This window comes from Apus apus, chromosome 3 (genome assembly GCF_020740795.1).
Source record: "Apus apus isolate bApuApu2 chromosome 3, bApuApu2.pri.cur, whole genome shotgun sequence".
Lineage (NCBI taxonomy): Eukaryota > Metazoa > Chordata > Aves > Apodiformes > Apodidae > Apus > Apus apus.
This window is the reverse complement of record NC_067284.1, coordinates 117,568,855-117,586,857: the sequence shown is the minus strand read 5'-3', so window position 1 is coordinate 117,586,857 and position 18,003 is coordinate 117,568,855. Positions and strand designations below refer to the sequence as shown.

Here is an 18,003-nt window from a genome sequence, read left to right as displayed (position 1 = left end):
ACAGTACCTTAATGCTTGAGTACAACTGTTTCAAAATACCACTGGTTTACTGTTAACAATTTCCTGAATAAACAGATATTTAAGGCATTTCACATTCGCATAAATAATAGAGGAATTTTTTCTATTCCTTTCATCATTCAAATAATATACTTACCTCCTTGCTGTCCTATAAGCAGAAAATATCATTTTTACTGAGGATCATTAAATAACACTCATACCCCCCCCCAAAATTTTCTTGAAAACCTATTTTAAACTTTATATTTTCTTAAACAGATTTAGAATGTGTTAATCATACCATTAATTCTTAGGAAAAAAGGTACTAACCTCATTTTTACTAGATTGCACAGATTCATTTTCTCTGCAAGACTGAGAAGAGTCACTTAGCAACCTGTCAAAAACAAAACCAAATCCCTCCAGCTCTTATTCAAGTTTTCAGCAACTCTGGCAACCCTGCCAATCAACTCATTTTAATCAATCCTCTCAAGTCTTAGTTTGTCCCAAGATACTCAGGATGAAGGTTGTGTTAGTTCAGTGTGAGAGCATCTTTCTGATTTTGAATTGTTTCCTAAGTGAAGCACAACGTATGTTTTCAAATCTATAGCAGCTTAAAAATTTTTAATTAAGACAATTATTTCTCAGTGATTCAAGTTGAGTCCTAAACAAGCTATTATCTTGCATGAACTTTTTTCTAAAGCTACTAATAAAAAGCACTTTTAGAACAATTCTATCAGCATTTTAATCCTAGAAGATTTAGGAGACTACATAATTACAGGCATATAAAAATACTGTTTAATCAGATTTAAAAAAATAACCAAAATTGTAGCTAATCCTGTTTTCTAATTAAACTCTGCATTTTGTATCTTCACAATTAGACACGATGCAATGAATAAATTATGTATCTAGAGTGGAAAAAAAGGGATATTATATAAGAAAAACCTGCAAGTGTGCTTCTAAAAATGCATATGAGAGTATCACATACAAATTGTCTCTATAGTAGGTAAATCCTATGAAAGGCAGCTGGTTTCCCACGAAGGCTTTGGGGATGGGAAAGGTTTCCACATCTCCCTTGTCGTCCTCAATGTCATCGAAATTGCTGCTGTCGATGTCACTGCTGAGCTCAGGGACCACGGGAGCAGCAGCTGGGAAGACAGAGCAAGATCAGTTCCACTCCCAGCTCCAGTCCTCCTGCAGGCTGGAATCACTAGGACCTTACCAAGCCTGCCAGGTGCTCAGCTAGTTAACTGTGTATTAGCCAGGAAGCAGATCTGCAAAGATTACTGCCAGCATTTTCTAGAGAAATCTGTATTTCCCTGAGTTGCCTAAAGCATAAAGAATTTAAGTGTGCAAAATGGATTTGCTAAGGTGAGACTAGAACTCAAAAGACAATCATCGTTACAAGAAACTTCAGTAAAGACATAACTTCAGAAGTTAGAATCAAGCTCATGATCTGAACTGACCAACTTCAGCTTTTGCCTGCTGCTATCCAGGTCACAGTGCCTTAAATGAAAAGCAGTGCAACTGATGAGACCCCTGTCAAATTGCTGCCTTGACTACAGAAGGGGTAAAAAACAAACAAACAAACAAACAAATCACAGCCCCCCTCCCAAAAATAAACCAATAAAAGCCACAAAGAAACAGAACCTAACATGCATTCCTTTTAGTGAGAATTATGAAATATTGAGTTCCATTGCTCAAAACAGAAACCCATCCATCAAAAGCATGAGATTAATCCAGGAGAAAAATGTTTATTTACTCACCCTTACTGACAGAAGGTTTATAATACAAATGATAAATATAAAAGTTTGAGCAATATTCTTGACAGATGGAAAATGCTTCATTTAGACAGCCTACAGTTTAATTTCTACGATTGCAAATACTGAATAAAAATAGAACTTTTAAGCTAATTTACTTACTCTCTCGAATGTTGTCCCAGTTCCACTGATCACTCTTGAAGAAAGGGTGATGCTTTATTTCTTCTACCCCATTTCTCCCAAGTCGCACATCCCTAAACATTGCAATTCAGCCAAATTCACATTAGGAAAAAAAGCACTTGTGTTATTTAAATTCTGACTTGCTCATAAGCAGTAAAGAAACTTTCAGTAACGACTGTCTGTGTGAACCACATTCATGGTCAAATGAAAAAAAATAACATATGAAAAACCACCAACCAGTGATCTGTAGTTTCTTATATAAAATGTACTCTTTCTTAGCACACACTGTCCCTGAGACTGCTCAGATGTCCAGAATTTGGAGTCTGCCACGTGGGGAGTAAAGCAAGAAAGAAAGCACTGAGGCAAAAACTAAGAAAAAACTAAAAACACAAACAAAAACCTGACACCCTCAGGGGGGGGGGAAACTGCCGAAGTTCTGAGCCTGCCAAACCACATGACAAACCCTCAGACGCAGGGGAGGGGAGGTCTGCCTTAGTGCACAGAGCAGCTATTCAAAGCTGGGCTGCAATACGTGTTTTAAGTATTCCATCCTCTGCCCCCTAACTAACCCTGACACGTCTTTTGCTGGCATCTGCAGTGAAGTAAATCTGAAGTGCAACGACGAGCCTCCAGTTTGACCAGAAAAGTCTCTCTCAAAACCATTTGCAAGAACAGGACATAAGAACAATGCATGCAGAAGAACCAACAATAAATCACAGGGCTGATGCTGATTCCTTCTTCCAGTGCTTCAGCAGCAACCAGACACACAGAGAGGAGGCATCTGTCCGCTGTGAATCCCTGGAGCACCGTGTTAGGAATCAACAGGAAGAGGGACACACGCAGGGGAAGTTCACCTCACCACACTCAGAGCAGCACATCCTACTCCTATTTGCTCCCTACCCTTCAGCTCCTAAGGGTGAAAAATGCTGCTCAAGCACATCCTTCCTGAGTAACGAGGTGCTTGCTCAACAGAGCAAACATGCTCTCTTTGAATGCAAAAACTATCAGGCAGTTTTTTTCCCTAATCCTCATTCTACAAAGGCTCTGCTGCAGCCAGGCCCTGGTGAGCACAGCAAAGCCCAGGAGGACATCATGGATCCCGAGGTAATTTAAAGCAGAACACTGTAGGTCCATAATCAGGGAGACTGAAGATCAGCTCTGCTTTGGGAAAGTAAGGAAAATTCAAGTGTTCAGACCAGGGACATGCTTGCACTGCTAATGTCAATGAATGCTGAGTTCCACAGAGCCCTCTCAGAGGTGTTTACAGCCTACCTGGTTAGTTAGCTGTACCTGTCAACAAATATAACAAAGCCAATGAAGAGTTCAAACGTTCTAAGAAAGCTTAAACAAACTCAGTAAATACAGGTTTGCTTTCAGAAAAGTATTTACTTTCATTTGTTTAAGTAACAACTGCTTATACACTGAGCACAACAATTTAGTCCCTGCCTTGGAGCCTACAAACTCCTTTCAACATCTGCTACTGCTACTGTTTTATATGCTGCAATTGGAAGGATCTGTCTGGCACGAACTGTGTTGTTAACAAGAACTGTCAGAACTGCTCATAGAAATAAAACACAATACCTGGAAAAACCACCCCAAAAGAAAAACTAGAGAGCAGGAGGTTTTGCAGAAGAGATTTGAACAGAGATTAGCTGAAGCAATGGAAGGAGTTATTTTTTTACAATGTACATGTGCTAATGCCATCCAAAACAAAAAGAGTACCAGAATACCACACACTTACCTGTCAGTTAAAAAGGCACAGATAAGGTTCTTTGCATGCTTGGAGATTTCCACATCATCTGGGAAATGTAATGAGTTCTTATGATCCATAATTTTACTGTATGTTCCTACTAATGAGTCTGCATAAAAAGGAGTATCACCTGAAAAGAAATAGTAAACGGGCTGTGATTTTGAGTGATGTTCAGGTCATGTAAGTTGAAAAAGGCAAAACATATACAGTCTACAAGTAGTTTTACTTAAAATAGTGTTTTATTTTTTTAAAAAATCAATAAAAAATGAATGCAGGGTGCAAAACAATGCCTACTACTAAAAATATTCCTTAAAAAAAATGCCTGTGGTACAAAACTGAACTGTTTTCCATCCTGCATATCCTTACCAAAATGCTGCCCAGTGAATTCCAGCTTCTGTTCTACCTGAAGGCTATGAGACTGCTTTCCAGGTCACAGGATGGCTGACATGTACATAAACCCCCATCCCTAAGATCCTCCATGGGTGTCAGGAACAGAAACTCACTGAAGGTTGGGTAACACAGAGGTGCTGGAGGGGATGCACCCAAGCTCTCCAAAGGCAGATTCAGAGGCACAAAGGTCTCTGCCTACCCCAGAGCTGCCTGGCAGGTCAGCTCCAAGCAGGAGCCCTCAGTGTCACTGCCACGTTCTACCTGTACTAACACATCCTGCTGACTGATCAGTTATGAGTGTCCATGTTAATTAACATGGGCAGGTGGCTTTTACAATGACAGTCCTGCCTCACACAAAGGTTTGCAGCACAGGCTGGTGTTCAGTCTGGCTTCTCTGCAGACATACCCTTAGGAAAGATAAAATTGGGAGAACTTAGGAGAATCAGGACTGGTGAAGGGAATTGACACTCAGGTGAATGGGCAACATTCTGATAGTCAATGGTTCTGGTCAGTGACCAAGAGGCTGCAGTTTTACACAGATCCGTTCCCAGAACTAATCACCAGGTTTAACAGAGAAGGTCCCACAGGTCCTTGCTGCTGCCTCCCTGCTTCCAAACCTGATCTTTCTCCATTGCTTTTGGTTTCAGAAACAACTTTTGATTTAGGCCACACCTTAAAACTAGTCACTGAACTACAGCAGTGTCAGGATGCATCCCCTGACCAACATTTTAGCTTTTAGTGAAATAACAATTTTTGCCTTTAGCACAATAAAAAACAGGGCTGTACAGTGTCCTGACTGAAACCAGAGTGTCAGAATACTTTCTATGCTTTTCTCAAGGTGGGGAGTTTTCAAAGACCATAGGCAGAAACTGATCATGAACACAAACAAAAATAGATACTTGCTACCAGTGTGGGATATGGAGAAACTAAGATTATGAAAAGAAAACCAGGTGGGAAAGTTCACAAATGCTTTTTAAAATTATTGTTGTTAATGGGATCTTGACACTGATAAAGTTATTTAAGATTGGAAATGATGACACTAACATTAGTTTGTGTTACATGTTGTTGAAGGTGAAAAACAAGAAATGGTCAAAATATGTAAGTGTGAAAAATCACAAAGATAATGAAAGCAATGCTTCCAGTCTGAACACAAGAATTATGTTGAGCACTAAAAAAAAACAAGCAAAAGCAGTAAAAATAGCATAATGTCAGATATTAAAACAAGATACAGTTTGAAAAGAAAATTAAATATGAAATATCAGAAATTTTCCAATACACAAGTCCAAACCCTAGGAATAACTACACCAAATAAAGCCCATGAACTTCACAACCCATACTGAAGCCTGGGAATAAAAACAGTGTGTTGCACTGAAACACAGATGTATTTTTGTCCTAATCAAGTAGAGTCTCCCTCATATAACCTGGATCCTGCAAAAAACTGTACCTCTTCACTTTCACTTAAAAAACCTGTTTTCATTAGAAGGATAAAAAGGGGAGAATCCTCTCTTAGACACAAGGGGGGAAGAGGCTCTGAGAAAATACTCTGGGCAGCAATTTCCATGATTTTCTTTATTGCTAACATAGTCTAGGAGAGACAATTAATTATAAAACAGACTTTTGGTAAGTCAAAACACCTTTATTCTGAAAGACACTGAGACTGTAATAGCATCATATATCCAAGTATCTTTCCTGGCTCAGGATACAAGACAGATCAGATCTGCAGTATTCCCAGAACATGCTGATTTGGGTTTTTAATAATTATATGCTCAATTCCACCCTTGGACAATCTGTTTTGCTGCCTGCTGATAATAGTGATCCTCACTGTATTTTAAGATGCAGATGACTCATTTCCTCAACAGATTATACTCTGTTAGTTGCCATAGCAGTCCAGTGTATTTTACTGGAAAATCCTGTCTTAAGCATAAAGAATCAAGCCATACTTCCATACTCCCACTGTCATTTTGGCCGAACAGAAGCCGCTGCTCCTGCCCCTGGGGTGGCACAAGCCGGCATGAGATGGTGAGGGAGCTGACCCCTGTTAAAAATGTCCTAGGAATTAGTTTTAAGCTGAACAACTCCTCAGGGAGCAAGCACAAAACCAGCTGTGGCAGCATCAGAGCGACAGAGAAAGGGAACAGGAGTAAACCAGCAGCCTTAGCCAGTCAGCAGCGTCAGGGAGGTACAAGCACCTCCTCCCCAAGTGCAGCTGAAGGGGACGGGAAGACTCAGGCATCGTCTCAGCAGCAGCAGAAATGGCTACTTACCCACTAGCATCTCAAAAAGGAAAACTCCCACAGACCACCAGTCGCACTCCCGTCCATAGTAACCATCACCCCCCTGGGATTTCAGGACTTCAGGAGAGATGTAGTCGGGGGTCCCCACGGCCGTGTCGCAGCGCACCATGCCTGTCTGTGCAACAGCAACAATTCCAGCAGCTCAGCTCAAGCACTTCTGAGTCTTTGCACAATTTGTAAAAACACCAGAAATACAGCCCCAAATATGTGGGTTTTACTCCAGGAGCAACATGGACCAAAATGACAGTTCCTGACAATGTGCTCCCCCCTGCCTACTGAACAGAAGTTTTTCTTGATCACATCTTTCAAAAACTGACCACTTTTATTATTTTTACCATTAGTTTCAATATCAACCTACAGACCGTATGGGATGTTCCTTCTCTCACAGAACTCAGGGACAAACTTAAGAATAACTTAGACAAGCTATGAGTTCTGGGCCCTGCACTGCAGGTGCATAACAGTTTTGTCTCATTCAGACAGTATATGAAAAGCTGTAAGTAAATATCTACAGTCACACTCTGGTTTTTACTTGAAGATAGGGGAAAAAATTAAAAAGAAAAGCCATGTTTAAAGAACAATAAAGTGTTATGAAAATATAAGGTAAAATACAAGCATCTCAGTGATTTTTATTACCAGTGATTTTTTGTATAATGGAATGATTCCCTTACTGGATTGCTTCACACCGAGAGACTGACAATGCAGGTGCTGAATGACACAGAAGCATGGCCAGACCTGCCAGCATGCTGCTTCAGACTTAAACCCCTGTTTCCTTTAATCAAATTCCCTGCATTCATTCCAGAGAGAACAGATGGATTAATGAAATGAAATCCTGGATGAAGTTAGATAAGTACCAAAAATTAACTCCTCTTCTCTTCCACCTCTCAACATCAAATCTTTTCTAAGTCATCTTACAAAGCTCTTTGTGCATTTTGCCATCAACTTCAGCTAAACATTAACACAGAATCTGAGTGGCAACAACTGAAGTCAAAATACATATTTAAAGAAAGAAAAATGAACATTTTGCTTTTGGGACTGTATTCATATGTAAGAACTAGACACCAAATTACAGCCTTCTTTTCACACACAATATGAAGTGCCAAAAGCTTTTATTCTAAAACCAGAATCCTGAAAAGTCTAACCCGACCTTAAATGTTTCCAGGGATGGAGCATCTGCCACCTCTTTGTGCATCCTGTTCCCATGTCTCACCCTCATAGTAAAAAGTTTCTTCCTCATATCTAGTCTAATTCTCCTCTCTTTTAGTTTAAAACCATCACCCTTGTCCTATGGCTACAGGCCCAAGTGACCACTTGTCCCTGATCTCCATCTGGACGTTGAGCTGTTGACCACCCAACCAGTGCCTCACCCACCCAACCAGGCCTCCACTCCCTCCTGAAGCTCCTCTCAGTCCACAGGAGCTGGAGAGGGCAGGTGTGGAAAGGTGGGATAGCTCAGGTGCTCGCACTGCGCCCAGGTCCAACAGAGTCTTGGATGAGCTCCCGTGAGAAATAACTTGAGTGCTAAAAAGAGGAACATGTTCCTTTCAGCTGAACTGCCTGAGCTGAGGTGGTAACTCCCAATGGCAAACACCCCTTCTTTGGGTCACATCTCTTTTCAACAGGTATCCTTTACATCTGTGCTCCTCCACAAGCTCGGTCAGCACAAGGCAGCACGATGCACTGAGCCTGGCACCGCCAGGACTTCCTGGCTCTACAAAACCTACCCAAGCCAACCATGCCACCACTGCCTAGGTTGTGGCAAAAAACGTGAAGAGTAGAGTCTGGTGAAACTTGCCTGGGCTATCTTATCATACCTTAACACCAAAGGGAACTACAATTCCTGCTAAACCTTTGAGGCCAACTCCATTCTCTATTCAAGTCTAGAAATACCTTGTTGCAGATTTTAAAAGAAGTAAAAAAACCCAAAACCCACAAACCCCAAAACCATCACAACTGAGTTACACAAGTAACCCAGTTCCTTTTATGCTGGAAAAGACCACTAAAACACTTTGCAATTCCTTACACATACTGGCAAGGAAGAACTCTGCTGCAAGTGTCTGGACCGGCCTGGAGGGCTTAAGAAGACACTGACTTCAGTTCCACAGCGAAGGTCAAAAAAGCATCTCGCCAAATTGCAGCAGAGTTTTCCTGGGCTCTGAACAGCATAAGGGAATGTGCACAACTGCTAGAAGAACTCCAAATCAGAAAAAATAAGTGTTGGGTAAGCATATATTTTCTAGAAATGATCCTGCCAACATCAATATTATATTTACACAGCTGGGATGTGTTCACGTTTTGTAAGAAGAAGCATGAGATTTGGAGATAATCCAGAACCTTTCAACTTCTAAAGCTTCCTGTATAAAAAATGTTTGCCATTCTACTGAGTCTGAGAAACACAAAGACCTTAAAATATAATCTATTAAAAAAATCAACTTCTTTAGGAGATGGCTGGTTTATTGCTGATGCCAGTGCAGAGTGGAGCTCACTTTAACTCTTCACAAGAAACGTGCACAAGGGATCACTTTTTTTGTACATTTATGCCAACAACTTTCTGATGCTTTTTAATTATCTCTTCTGGTGAACATCAGATTCCCTGAAGACTTACAGCCCGTTGACTCAGAACCAAGATTAATTTTTTTAATGACTAATTTAAGAGATTAAGTACTACTTCTAATTTTTTCAACTACAGCTGTAGTTGTTCAAGGAAGTTAATATCCTGTCATAGGAATGAAAAGACCCATAACCAGTCAGCACTTCTAGATCCGGTCAAAGAGACATCACTTAATGATGCAAATACAAATTAAGTAGATTGCAGAGATTAGACCAAGTGCTGCCTAAACAATACATTAGAAAAATCTAACACATTAAAGCAAATAAGCTTAAAAGGATCATCCTTGCCAACATTAACACAGAAGCCTTTCAAAGGCCAGGCAAATGATAACACACATTCATGTAATTTTTTTAAGAATCTGTTATAAAAGGAAGAATATATTGTGTAAGTTACAGCACAACTGTGTTTGTCAGGGAGATTTTAGAAGTGCAAACTAAAAAAGGTAGATTAATTTATAAGTCTCCTTTATTAATATAAGCTATTATATCCAGTTAAAAACACAGTGTTTTTATAGTCTCGTTAGAAATCAATACGTGGCTGTACATGATAAAATCTGGACAATTAAAATGTATACATCTTGATGAAATAGATTTTAATCAATGTTTCACACACCACTGCTACCTTACTGTTGACCTCATGTTAATGACCACTAGAGGATGCTGTGAGAACAGACACAGTAAAAAAAAGGAACGGTATCTTGCCTCTAAAATATCATTTACAGAAAAATGCCAGTTTACGAAGGTTCCAAGGTTACCAATATTGAAACTAGGAGTTGTCACATAAACCTTTTAGACAATTGGCAAAAAGAACTTGAGAAATTCATACTTACTTCATCCATTTTCATGCAAGTGCCAAAATCTGCCAGCTTCAGGTGCCCATGTTTGTCCAGCAGCATATTGTCAGGCTTCACATCTCGGTGGATCAGGCCCATGGAGTGAATTGCATCCAGAGCAAGGACCACTTCAGCTGTGTAGAACTTGGCCCACTTCTCAGGCACGTCGTAATTGCTCATGAGGTTCACAAGATCTCCACCTGGCATGTATTCCATGACCATGTACAGGTATTTGTCATCTTGAAAGGCACAAAATAGCTGCACCGTTTAAAAAAGTGAAACAAAAAAGAGCAATTACTTTTCAGAGGCAGCTGGGGAAAGAAAAAAGCATTTTATCTTGATGTTTCATCAAACCTGAACACACACTTTCAAGAATGATGTAAAGTAACTTTATTTTCTATATTCAGATAATCTACATTTTCTGTGCCGACAGTACCTTGACATTTACTGCGCTTAAAAGCCCCTTCATCTTCATTTTTAAGAAATCAAAGATTTCCTGATTATTTTAGCAGTATGAACTTGTATCTACCCACGTTGCTTGGCATGCAAAAGCATTACTGAGTCAAAATGCAAAATATTACATCTAAGAAAGAAGCCTCATGTACTGATTTGAAAATGGTTCCACACTGAACAGCAGCTTAGAATGTTTCTAAATTTCTTATAAATCTCCTTAGTTCTGTACATGTTTAGAAAAGCACCTGTCACTTTTGTCATAAATCAATGAGCATGCTGAAATCAGAAAGAAAAAAAATAATCCTGAAGACAATGATAACCATACAAAGAAATTATCCTTAACAATAGAAGATAAGTCTGGTATAGGTTGCAGCTTGCAGGTTTCCTACTGGTATGACAGTGAAACTAAGTTGAACCTCTTTAAAATGTATTTCAGCCCTAGAGTGCTGAAGTCTGAGAGATTTTCCCCCAGTGTTCATCAGGGCTGAAAATGGCCCCAGTCACTAAACAGCATTACTAGCAAATGGTCAGTGACTGGTGGGAAAAAGTGTCTGCAAGCCTTTTGCCTCATTTCTCTGGGAATCCTGCTCCTTTGCATTAAAAACTTAAATCATGCACATCTTTAAATTGCCCACACAAAATTCAAAGGTAATTGAAAATGAGGATGAGTGGAAAGGAGGAAAAAAATACAGGGAGTTTGTGGAGGGTGAGGAAATATGAAAGGCAGGAATGTTATTAAGGAGATTTGACCTTTAGATTAAGATTTATTGTATATTATTGACAGAAGGTCTGTAGTATAAATACATACTTTAATACATATATATTGCACTGTATTTGTTTTCATAAATGCACAGTACATACAATATATAATATGATTGTGCATTTGGTCATTAAAGGCTAAATTAAAATACAAAATAGTCCCTCTATTCCCATATGTTAATATATCAATGTAACACAATAATAAATATCAACACTTTGCCTTTATGCAGCACTTTCATTGTTGCCCTCAAGGAATTTCATTTAAAAAAAAAAAATCAAAATTATCTAGGTCTCTGGTTACTCAGTTTTTTCCTATAGAAAGGAAGGCAGAGAGAAGCAGTGTGATCTGTCCCAGTTTCTAGCTCAGAATGGGATCTACATTTTCCTAAAACTAGCTCAGTGTCCTATCCCTCTGGACCACATCAGCTAAATATATCACACAAATACATTTCATCACAAAAAGGCATATTTCACTCATTTGCTATTTACAAACACTTGCCACACTTTCCTTTGAAAACTGTCATATGTTGCTGGGTACTTCCAATAGCATGTGAAGAATAAAAACCATTCCAGGCAACTAGAGCCACTGAACAAACCAAGCAACTTAATAAAACCTCATCTCTACCTGGTTAAGTATTTCTGCTGAGACAGGCAAGAACACAGCATATGCTCAGAAGAGCAAATAATCTAATTTAAAAAACCACCTTGTAGAACGTTTCTTGCATCCAAGAGATAAAAGTGTTATGAAGAATATTTGGAAAGCTTCAGGCCAGCCTGTACTTCTGAAAGATCCAGAAGCATGGCAATGGATGTGAGAGCATTCAATGCGGTCATTACTCAACAGAAGGCAGCGCTCACAGTTTCTCTAAGGATGTGCTTTCACTACTCATTCTGTTAATGGGTGTCATTTACCAGTTACAACAAACCACAATATTCAGTACTAACTCCTCCCAAAGGCACAATTCATACTGCAGACATGATGATGATACATGTCATGAGACAGCTGCAAGAAACAGTGTGCTCCAGACCAGCTAAAGAAGCCAGCTCTCCATTGCTTGGATGGGGATTTTTCTTAGTTGGAAAGGTAACCTCCCTATTATTCCTAATAATTATGTGAATATTACAAAAATACGTTTAATTCCATTTTATTATGCCTTTGGAGTGACTAAAATGTAAATTAATCTACTTTCTAACATAGCCAAATACACAAACGCAGTGGAATTACTCTAAGTATGTATCTTTAAAAAGCAAAATCTGAACCTAAACCATTATTTCAGTTTAGATGTGAATTCAAAACCAGTTTGAGACTGGGAAAGATTAATGGCTGCATTATTATGATTTTACACATCTTCCTCACCTGAACAACCCATGGACTGTTGGCGAAGGCCATGATGTCTCTTTCTTCCCAGAAAAAGGCTGAATCTGATCTCTTGATCATTTCAAATTTACTAAGTAGCTTCATTGCATAAACCTTCTGTGTCATTTTATGGCGAACCTGTTGGTTGAAGAAGAAAATACTTTTTATTTCAAAAAATGGTAAAAAACCCCTCAATACCAGCACAGTGTATTTCTGCTATGAGCATAAAAATGACAGCTGATTCCACTCATCTGCTAAAAGACAAAACACCAAACCCAAAGCAAAACCAACCCCAAACTCAGAATGAGGACAGCACTGCCTTTCTCTAAAGGACTGGACTGCTCTTCTTAACGTGTTAAGAATCAAAGTGTCTCCTTCAAATCACCCAGACCACTAAAAAAATATATGTTAAAAAATTAAATAATTCTATTTACAGAATAAAAAAGGAAATGCTTGTCTATTCCCCCTTCAAAAGTTCCACTGTGTAAAAAGAAATAAAATGTACATCTGTTTACATTTTCTTCATCTGAACATCATCTATCTGCTGCACTCATGTCAGGAATCCTGCCAGCAGTCTGCGGCACCCTCTCCCAATTCTTATCTTCCACTAAAAGGATTGTTCCTATTTCTTAAGTCATTATTAAATTAACTTTAAATGCTGCAAAGTTAAATCTGTTGGAAAACTGAATTTCAGACTTTTATGACAAAATCTGGAAATATTCTGGAAAATTTCATCTGAACATGGACATGAAACAAAGTCCTTAAAAGCACAGATTAGAAAGTCATAACTCTGTTAATGAAACCATGTTAGATTTGTGTTACTACTAAAGGACCAGTTTTTTAACATTCTTGAGTGTTTCTGGCAGAAACCAATGTGAGAAGTATTCAGCTGTGAGGTATCTGAGTCAGCAGAAAAAAAAAAAGAAACTCTCTGTATATTCAGTTTCTGCCTATTCTCTTCACATGAATATAAAAAAATACAAAGAGTGGACTAATTTGTGAAATCGGAATCAAGCAGTTATGACTTTCCAGTGCACTTATAAACCTCACATTTAGTAAAATAGACCTTATCTCCCAATCTCTTAGTTTTATGAGATGTCCAAGTTTAATTCCTCTTCTTAAAGACTGCTCAATCCCCTGCACCTGCAGTTTGAAACCTGTTTGGGCTACAAATTGGGGAGCCTCAGTCTCCTGCTCCTGAAGAGCTGGAAATATTAATGTTGCTGAAGCCAACAGGAATGATTTGTCAGAATAGGAGACATAATAGGGGGAGGGAAAAAATTCTCTTGGACAGAGTGAGAATATGGACAGAAAAAGGATTGGTTATTAACTTACTATTCTTGAAATTGGGGATTTTTGGTCTCAACATACAGCTACCACAGTGCTAGGATGAGCAGGATTAGCATCTTGCATAGGTTCACACTAACCAGCAACCTTCTGTACAGTGAGATCAAAACACCTCCAGCCAAACAGCACAATGCAGACAATTAACTGGCTAGTGAAGGTGTCCTAAAAAAAAGGATTTTGAAAACTTCCTCCTTCCTATTTACTAATCCCACATGGGATCATATACAAAGACTTGGTGGTACACCACAAACTGTACCCCATGAAGCTGAATTTCTGTAATCCTGCCCAAAACCAGAAGAAACAAAGACCAGCAGCCTCAAAAAGATACTGTTTAATGGAAGATGCATTTTCTGTGGAGGTTCGTGAAAAACTCTGCAATATACTTAGTGGTTTACAATTCCTGAAATTGTTGAGTTCTCTTGCTTGGGTGTAGTTAGTGTAGCTGCCTTCGTGGATGAGGATCATTGTCTCCCAGGGCTCGGGCAAAAGAAGTCTTGGGAAGTCAGCAGAGCCTGAAGCCAGCTCCTGAACAGCAGGAGCAAAGGGAACAGGGGGAGCAGGGACCCCAGCCCATCCCTGTGCAAGGAGGGCCTGCAGGGTATTCCTTGCATACAGCAGTGCTTGGGAAAATGTTGAGGTGGGCTCATTGTCTGTACGAAAACGAAGGAAGCAAAGCAACAACTAGCACAGTGGCCCAGCCAAAGCTGAGTGTGCCTGGGCAGGCCAAGAGGTAAACAGACCTCCTGCTGATGTTGCCTCTGGTATCATGGCCACAGCCCTGGGGACAGCCTGTCCAGCTGCTACCCACCAAGCCTTTATCCAGAGCTATATTTGAGCATACATCCAGTGGCTCAGAGAGCAGATTATTCATCTATTAAACTGTCACGATGCTTCCACTTCTTCCAACTGTTTAAATGAACTGCCAAATTTAAACCTCAGCTCACCAGAGTAACTCTCAAAATAGGTAGGAAAATCCCTTTGTGCCAGCAGCACTGAGTAACACGGCCTGCTTTAACTGATGGAAATGCACTAAGAGGTGAGAATCTCCCTCTACTCTGCTTCGTCAGTCCAAGACTTTCAAGAAACAAGTACACACAAAATGCATCCATAATTTCTAGGCATCCAAGCCAGGAGGCAGCCTGTAGGCAAAGGAAGTAACATCCATTTGAAGTCATCAGACTGAGTATGTAGCTAATAATGGTACCATCTCTTTTATGGCAAAGGAGAATTAAGATCCTAGAGTGCAGGTGTGAAATCAAGGCCTAGGTTTGAAATAATCACAAATATCCTAAAATACTTAACAAAGCCATAAGAAATGGCTACAGATAGGGTACCAAAGTCCATGTTCTGGCAAATTTTCAGGCAACAGACCATGACTGCTTTACTCGTATTATTTCAGCAGTGGCAGGGAAATTAAAACTAATAAACAAAGCACTTGATTTAAAAAACTAAACCAGCACCTGTTTCTATAGGCCATGACAACCCCACAGAAAAGCCTATCACCCAGAGCACCCTTCACTCCCCAAATACAACAAGAGTTGGCCTTGCTTTAGCTGCCTGCTCCAGCACACGAGCAAGCCATGCTGCTCTGCCCCTGCAGTGACACCTTACCTTGTGAAGAGACCTGGAGGAGGAACTGAAAATACATTTCCATTTCAAATTGAGAGGACTTTTCCTCGAGTGAAAACAAATGGGGCACTCAGGATGTGCTTTCACAAATTACTGTTTCTGCATAAACCACAGGTAACAAATTAAGCAGCTTAATTCAATTTTTCTGTCTGCCCTAGACACCAGTCACCTCTGCTCCTGGCACTGCACAAGGGAAGCAGCAGCTGGCAATTACTGCTTTGCCTTCCCTCTCACTGCAGGGTGCAGCAGAGCCAGAGCAGCTTAATACTTCTGGAGTTCTGGGAAGCTGTTTTCCAAAGTCAGACACTGGGACCAGAGTCGTCTGATCTCTCCTTAATGGAGTGAATTTGGTAATTTTTTGGGGGGAAGAGGTGGAGGACAGCCAGGCTTTTTAAAAAAATCTAGCTGTAAGATAGAACAGTGGAGAAGGGGCTTTCCTTTCTTGCTAGAACCTGGAAAGCTGATCTCAGCACAGTGCTTCTTTCACAAGAAAATGCTACACTGGAGCAGAAAGCTTGTGAGAAGCACCACAGAAGAAAGGAGGTCATGGCTCACTATTTTATGCTATATAGTAACATATTTTTTCTTAGTTAAAAGTTACTAATACTTAACAAATATTCGTGCTACACATATTTATGCACAATGGCACACACTGATAACATGACATTCATGAACTTAACTCATGTGCTTATTCATGTTTTATTTATGGTTCTTTCTGTGTTCAGCCCCCACTGAAGCAAACTTCTATTTTGATCACAGAAGCGTTGCAAAATACTTTGATTACTGCAAATCCATCATCTACTGCTGTGGCGTTAACATTCTGAATGGAGTAGAAATAGACACAGCTTAGCTCAATAGTTTAAACTGGTATCATACCTTGTGAGGCAAAAAAACGGAGGTATGTGTGCCCTCATCACCAGCTAATATTAGTTCAGAACTGCAGCTGGATTTATTAACCCACTGCTTTTCAGCTGTGAAGTATATTTTTACATTCCAGAAAAAAGAGTGCTCTTTAAAATTGGCATGAAGTGCCTAAAAGCTCTTCATGAAGACACAGTTCCCTCCCAGTACTAAGCATTCCTAGCTTTTCTTCTTATTTTGGGGCCTGAAGAGCTTACTTAAAGAATTTTTAAAACCCGTAACAAAACAAACAAGCATCATTGTATGACCAAGTTACTATGCATTTTACCATTGCATTACAATGATGAGGCAGATGAGAAGTAGTTTGTTGTCAGGCTCCTCAAACTAACTAAATGCAGTATGTGCACTGGGAAAATTATCTCTGCTTCAGAAGGGAAACTGTGCACTGTACTGTGAGCTACCAAAAATGTTCCCATTTTAAAATGGAATAAACTAAGAACTTAAAATTTAAAATTAAATGTTAACAAAGAAATGAAAATTATTTAGAAAAATATTTAATTCTTAGAAATATACATATGAAAACAATGTATTTTGATTTTGAAGTTGCCTTAAAAAGCAACATAAATGAGTAAAAATTGCTGATTAAATGTTGTTAACTGCCATATGAATTACACACAAATTTACAAACCACCCACGAGTTATGCAAACAGTGCTAGGCCATTTGTAGGGGGTTTTATCACCTTTTCAAATCAGTTTCACCAATGCTAATATGGTGAATACAAATAATTTTATAAATGGATCATGGATGTATTTCCATTATACATTTTGTGCCTCCCATGAACACTCCAGAGCCAAGATCTCACCACACTCCGAAAGAGCTTGATGTAAATTACAATATGATTTTCCCTGCTTCCTAGTGTACAATTAGGCAGATGTCAGTTCCATGTCAAAAGACACTAGCAAAAGGGTAACTTTTTGTTACCTTGTGGTAACAAGACAATAAGCTTCAACTGCTGCACACTAGTTGCTCCCTTTTCCTTTGCCTTGCTTCATGTCTCTCCCTCTGGAAATGCTGACCCAGACAATGACCCACAGCTAACGACAGGTCACCAGAACTCGTCCCTGGGCTTTGCACTCTCAGATTCCATGTGGTGCTTGTATCCACAGCTTATTTCCAAAAGAAACCCATCTTGCCCAGATGCTCCCATTTTTGTGCTGTGTATCTCACAGTATGACTTACAAGCCCAGGAAAAATCAGGATTCTATGAAAAGCAGACTATACATGATATACCAAGGTACTGCTTGTATTTTGATTATTTCTAAAATAAAATTTCTCTGCAATATCAACTTAAAAAGTTTTCTTACATTCTTACATTAGATATTATAAAGGAAACTATGTTGAGTGGGCAACATTAAGGGAAAAATCTGGGATGAATGGTATCACTTAAGCACAATACAAGCATCACAACTGGAAGAGCAAGACAGATCTTTCTGTTGCACTCCAAGCTTGCTCAGGATGGCTGCAGATATTTTTATACAATGATGCCTGTGGCCAAAACAAATGAGAATTGCCATGAACTGCCTTTTCCATTTTGATCAAAGGATAGCAGAGTGTTTCCCAACTCCTTCCCTTCCAATACATCATGTTTTAAACTCACACATGCTGTTTACTATGCACAGAGATGACCTCATGATACAATGAAAATAACACTTATTCTTTTTAAGAATGCACTTTTAGATGCAAAACATGCAAGGGGGGGAATGTTTTGGCTGGAGTTATAAAACTGTCTCA

The 18,003-nt window shown here is 39.4% G+C and overlaps 1 protein-coding gene across 3 annotated transcripts in view; it reads right to left on the bottom strand.

The window, feature by feature from the left end:
* The window catches only part of ROCK2 (Rho associated coiled-coil containing protein kinase 2), an 87,451-nt gene that overhangs the window by 23,582 nt on the left and 45,866 nt on the right, over positions 1 to 18,003 (bottom strand). For all 3 annotated transcript variants that reach the window (XM_051613211.1, XM_051613212.1, XM_051613213.1), the window contains exons 4-10: positions 12,375 to 12,512; positions 9,803 to 10,063; positions 6,336 to 6,480; positions 3,673 to 3,811; positions 1,914 to 2,005; positions 980 to 1,139; positions 325 to 388 (exon numbers count right to left, since the gene is read on the bottom strand). In XM_051613211.1, the coding sequence (XP_051469171.1) occupies positions 325 to 388; positions 980 to 1,139; positions 1,914 to 2,005; positions 3,673 to 3,811; positions 6,336 to 6,480; positions 9,803 to 10,063; positions 12,375 to 12,512 (999 nt within the window). The remainder of the gene's footprint in view (positions 1 to 324; positions 389 to 979; positions 1,140 to 1,913; positions 2,006 to 3,672; positions 3,812 to 6,335; positions 6,481 to 9,802; positions 10,064 to 12,374; positions 12,513 to 18,003) is intronic.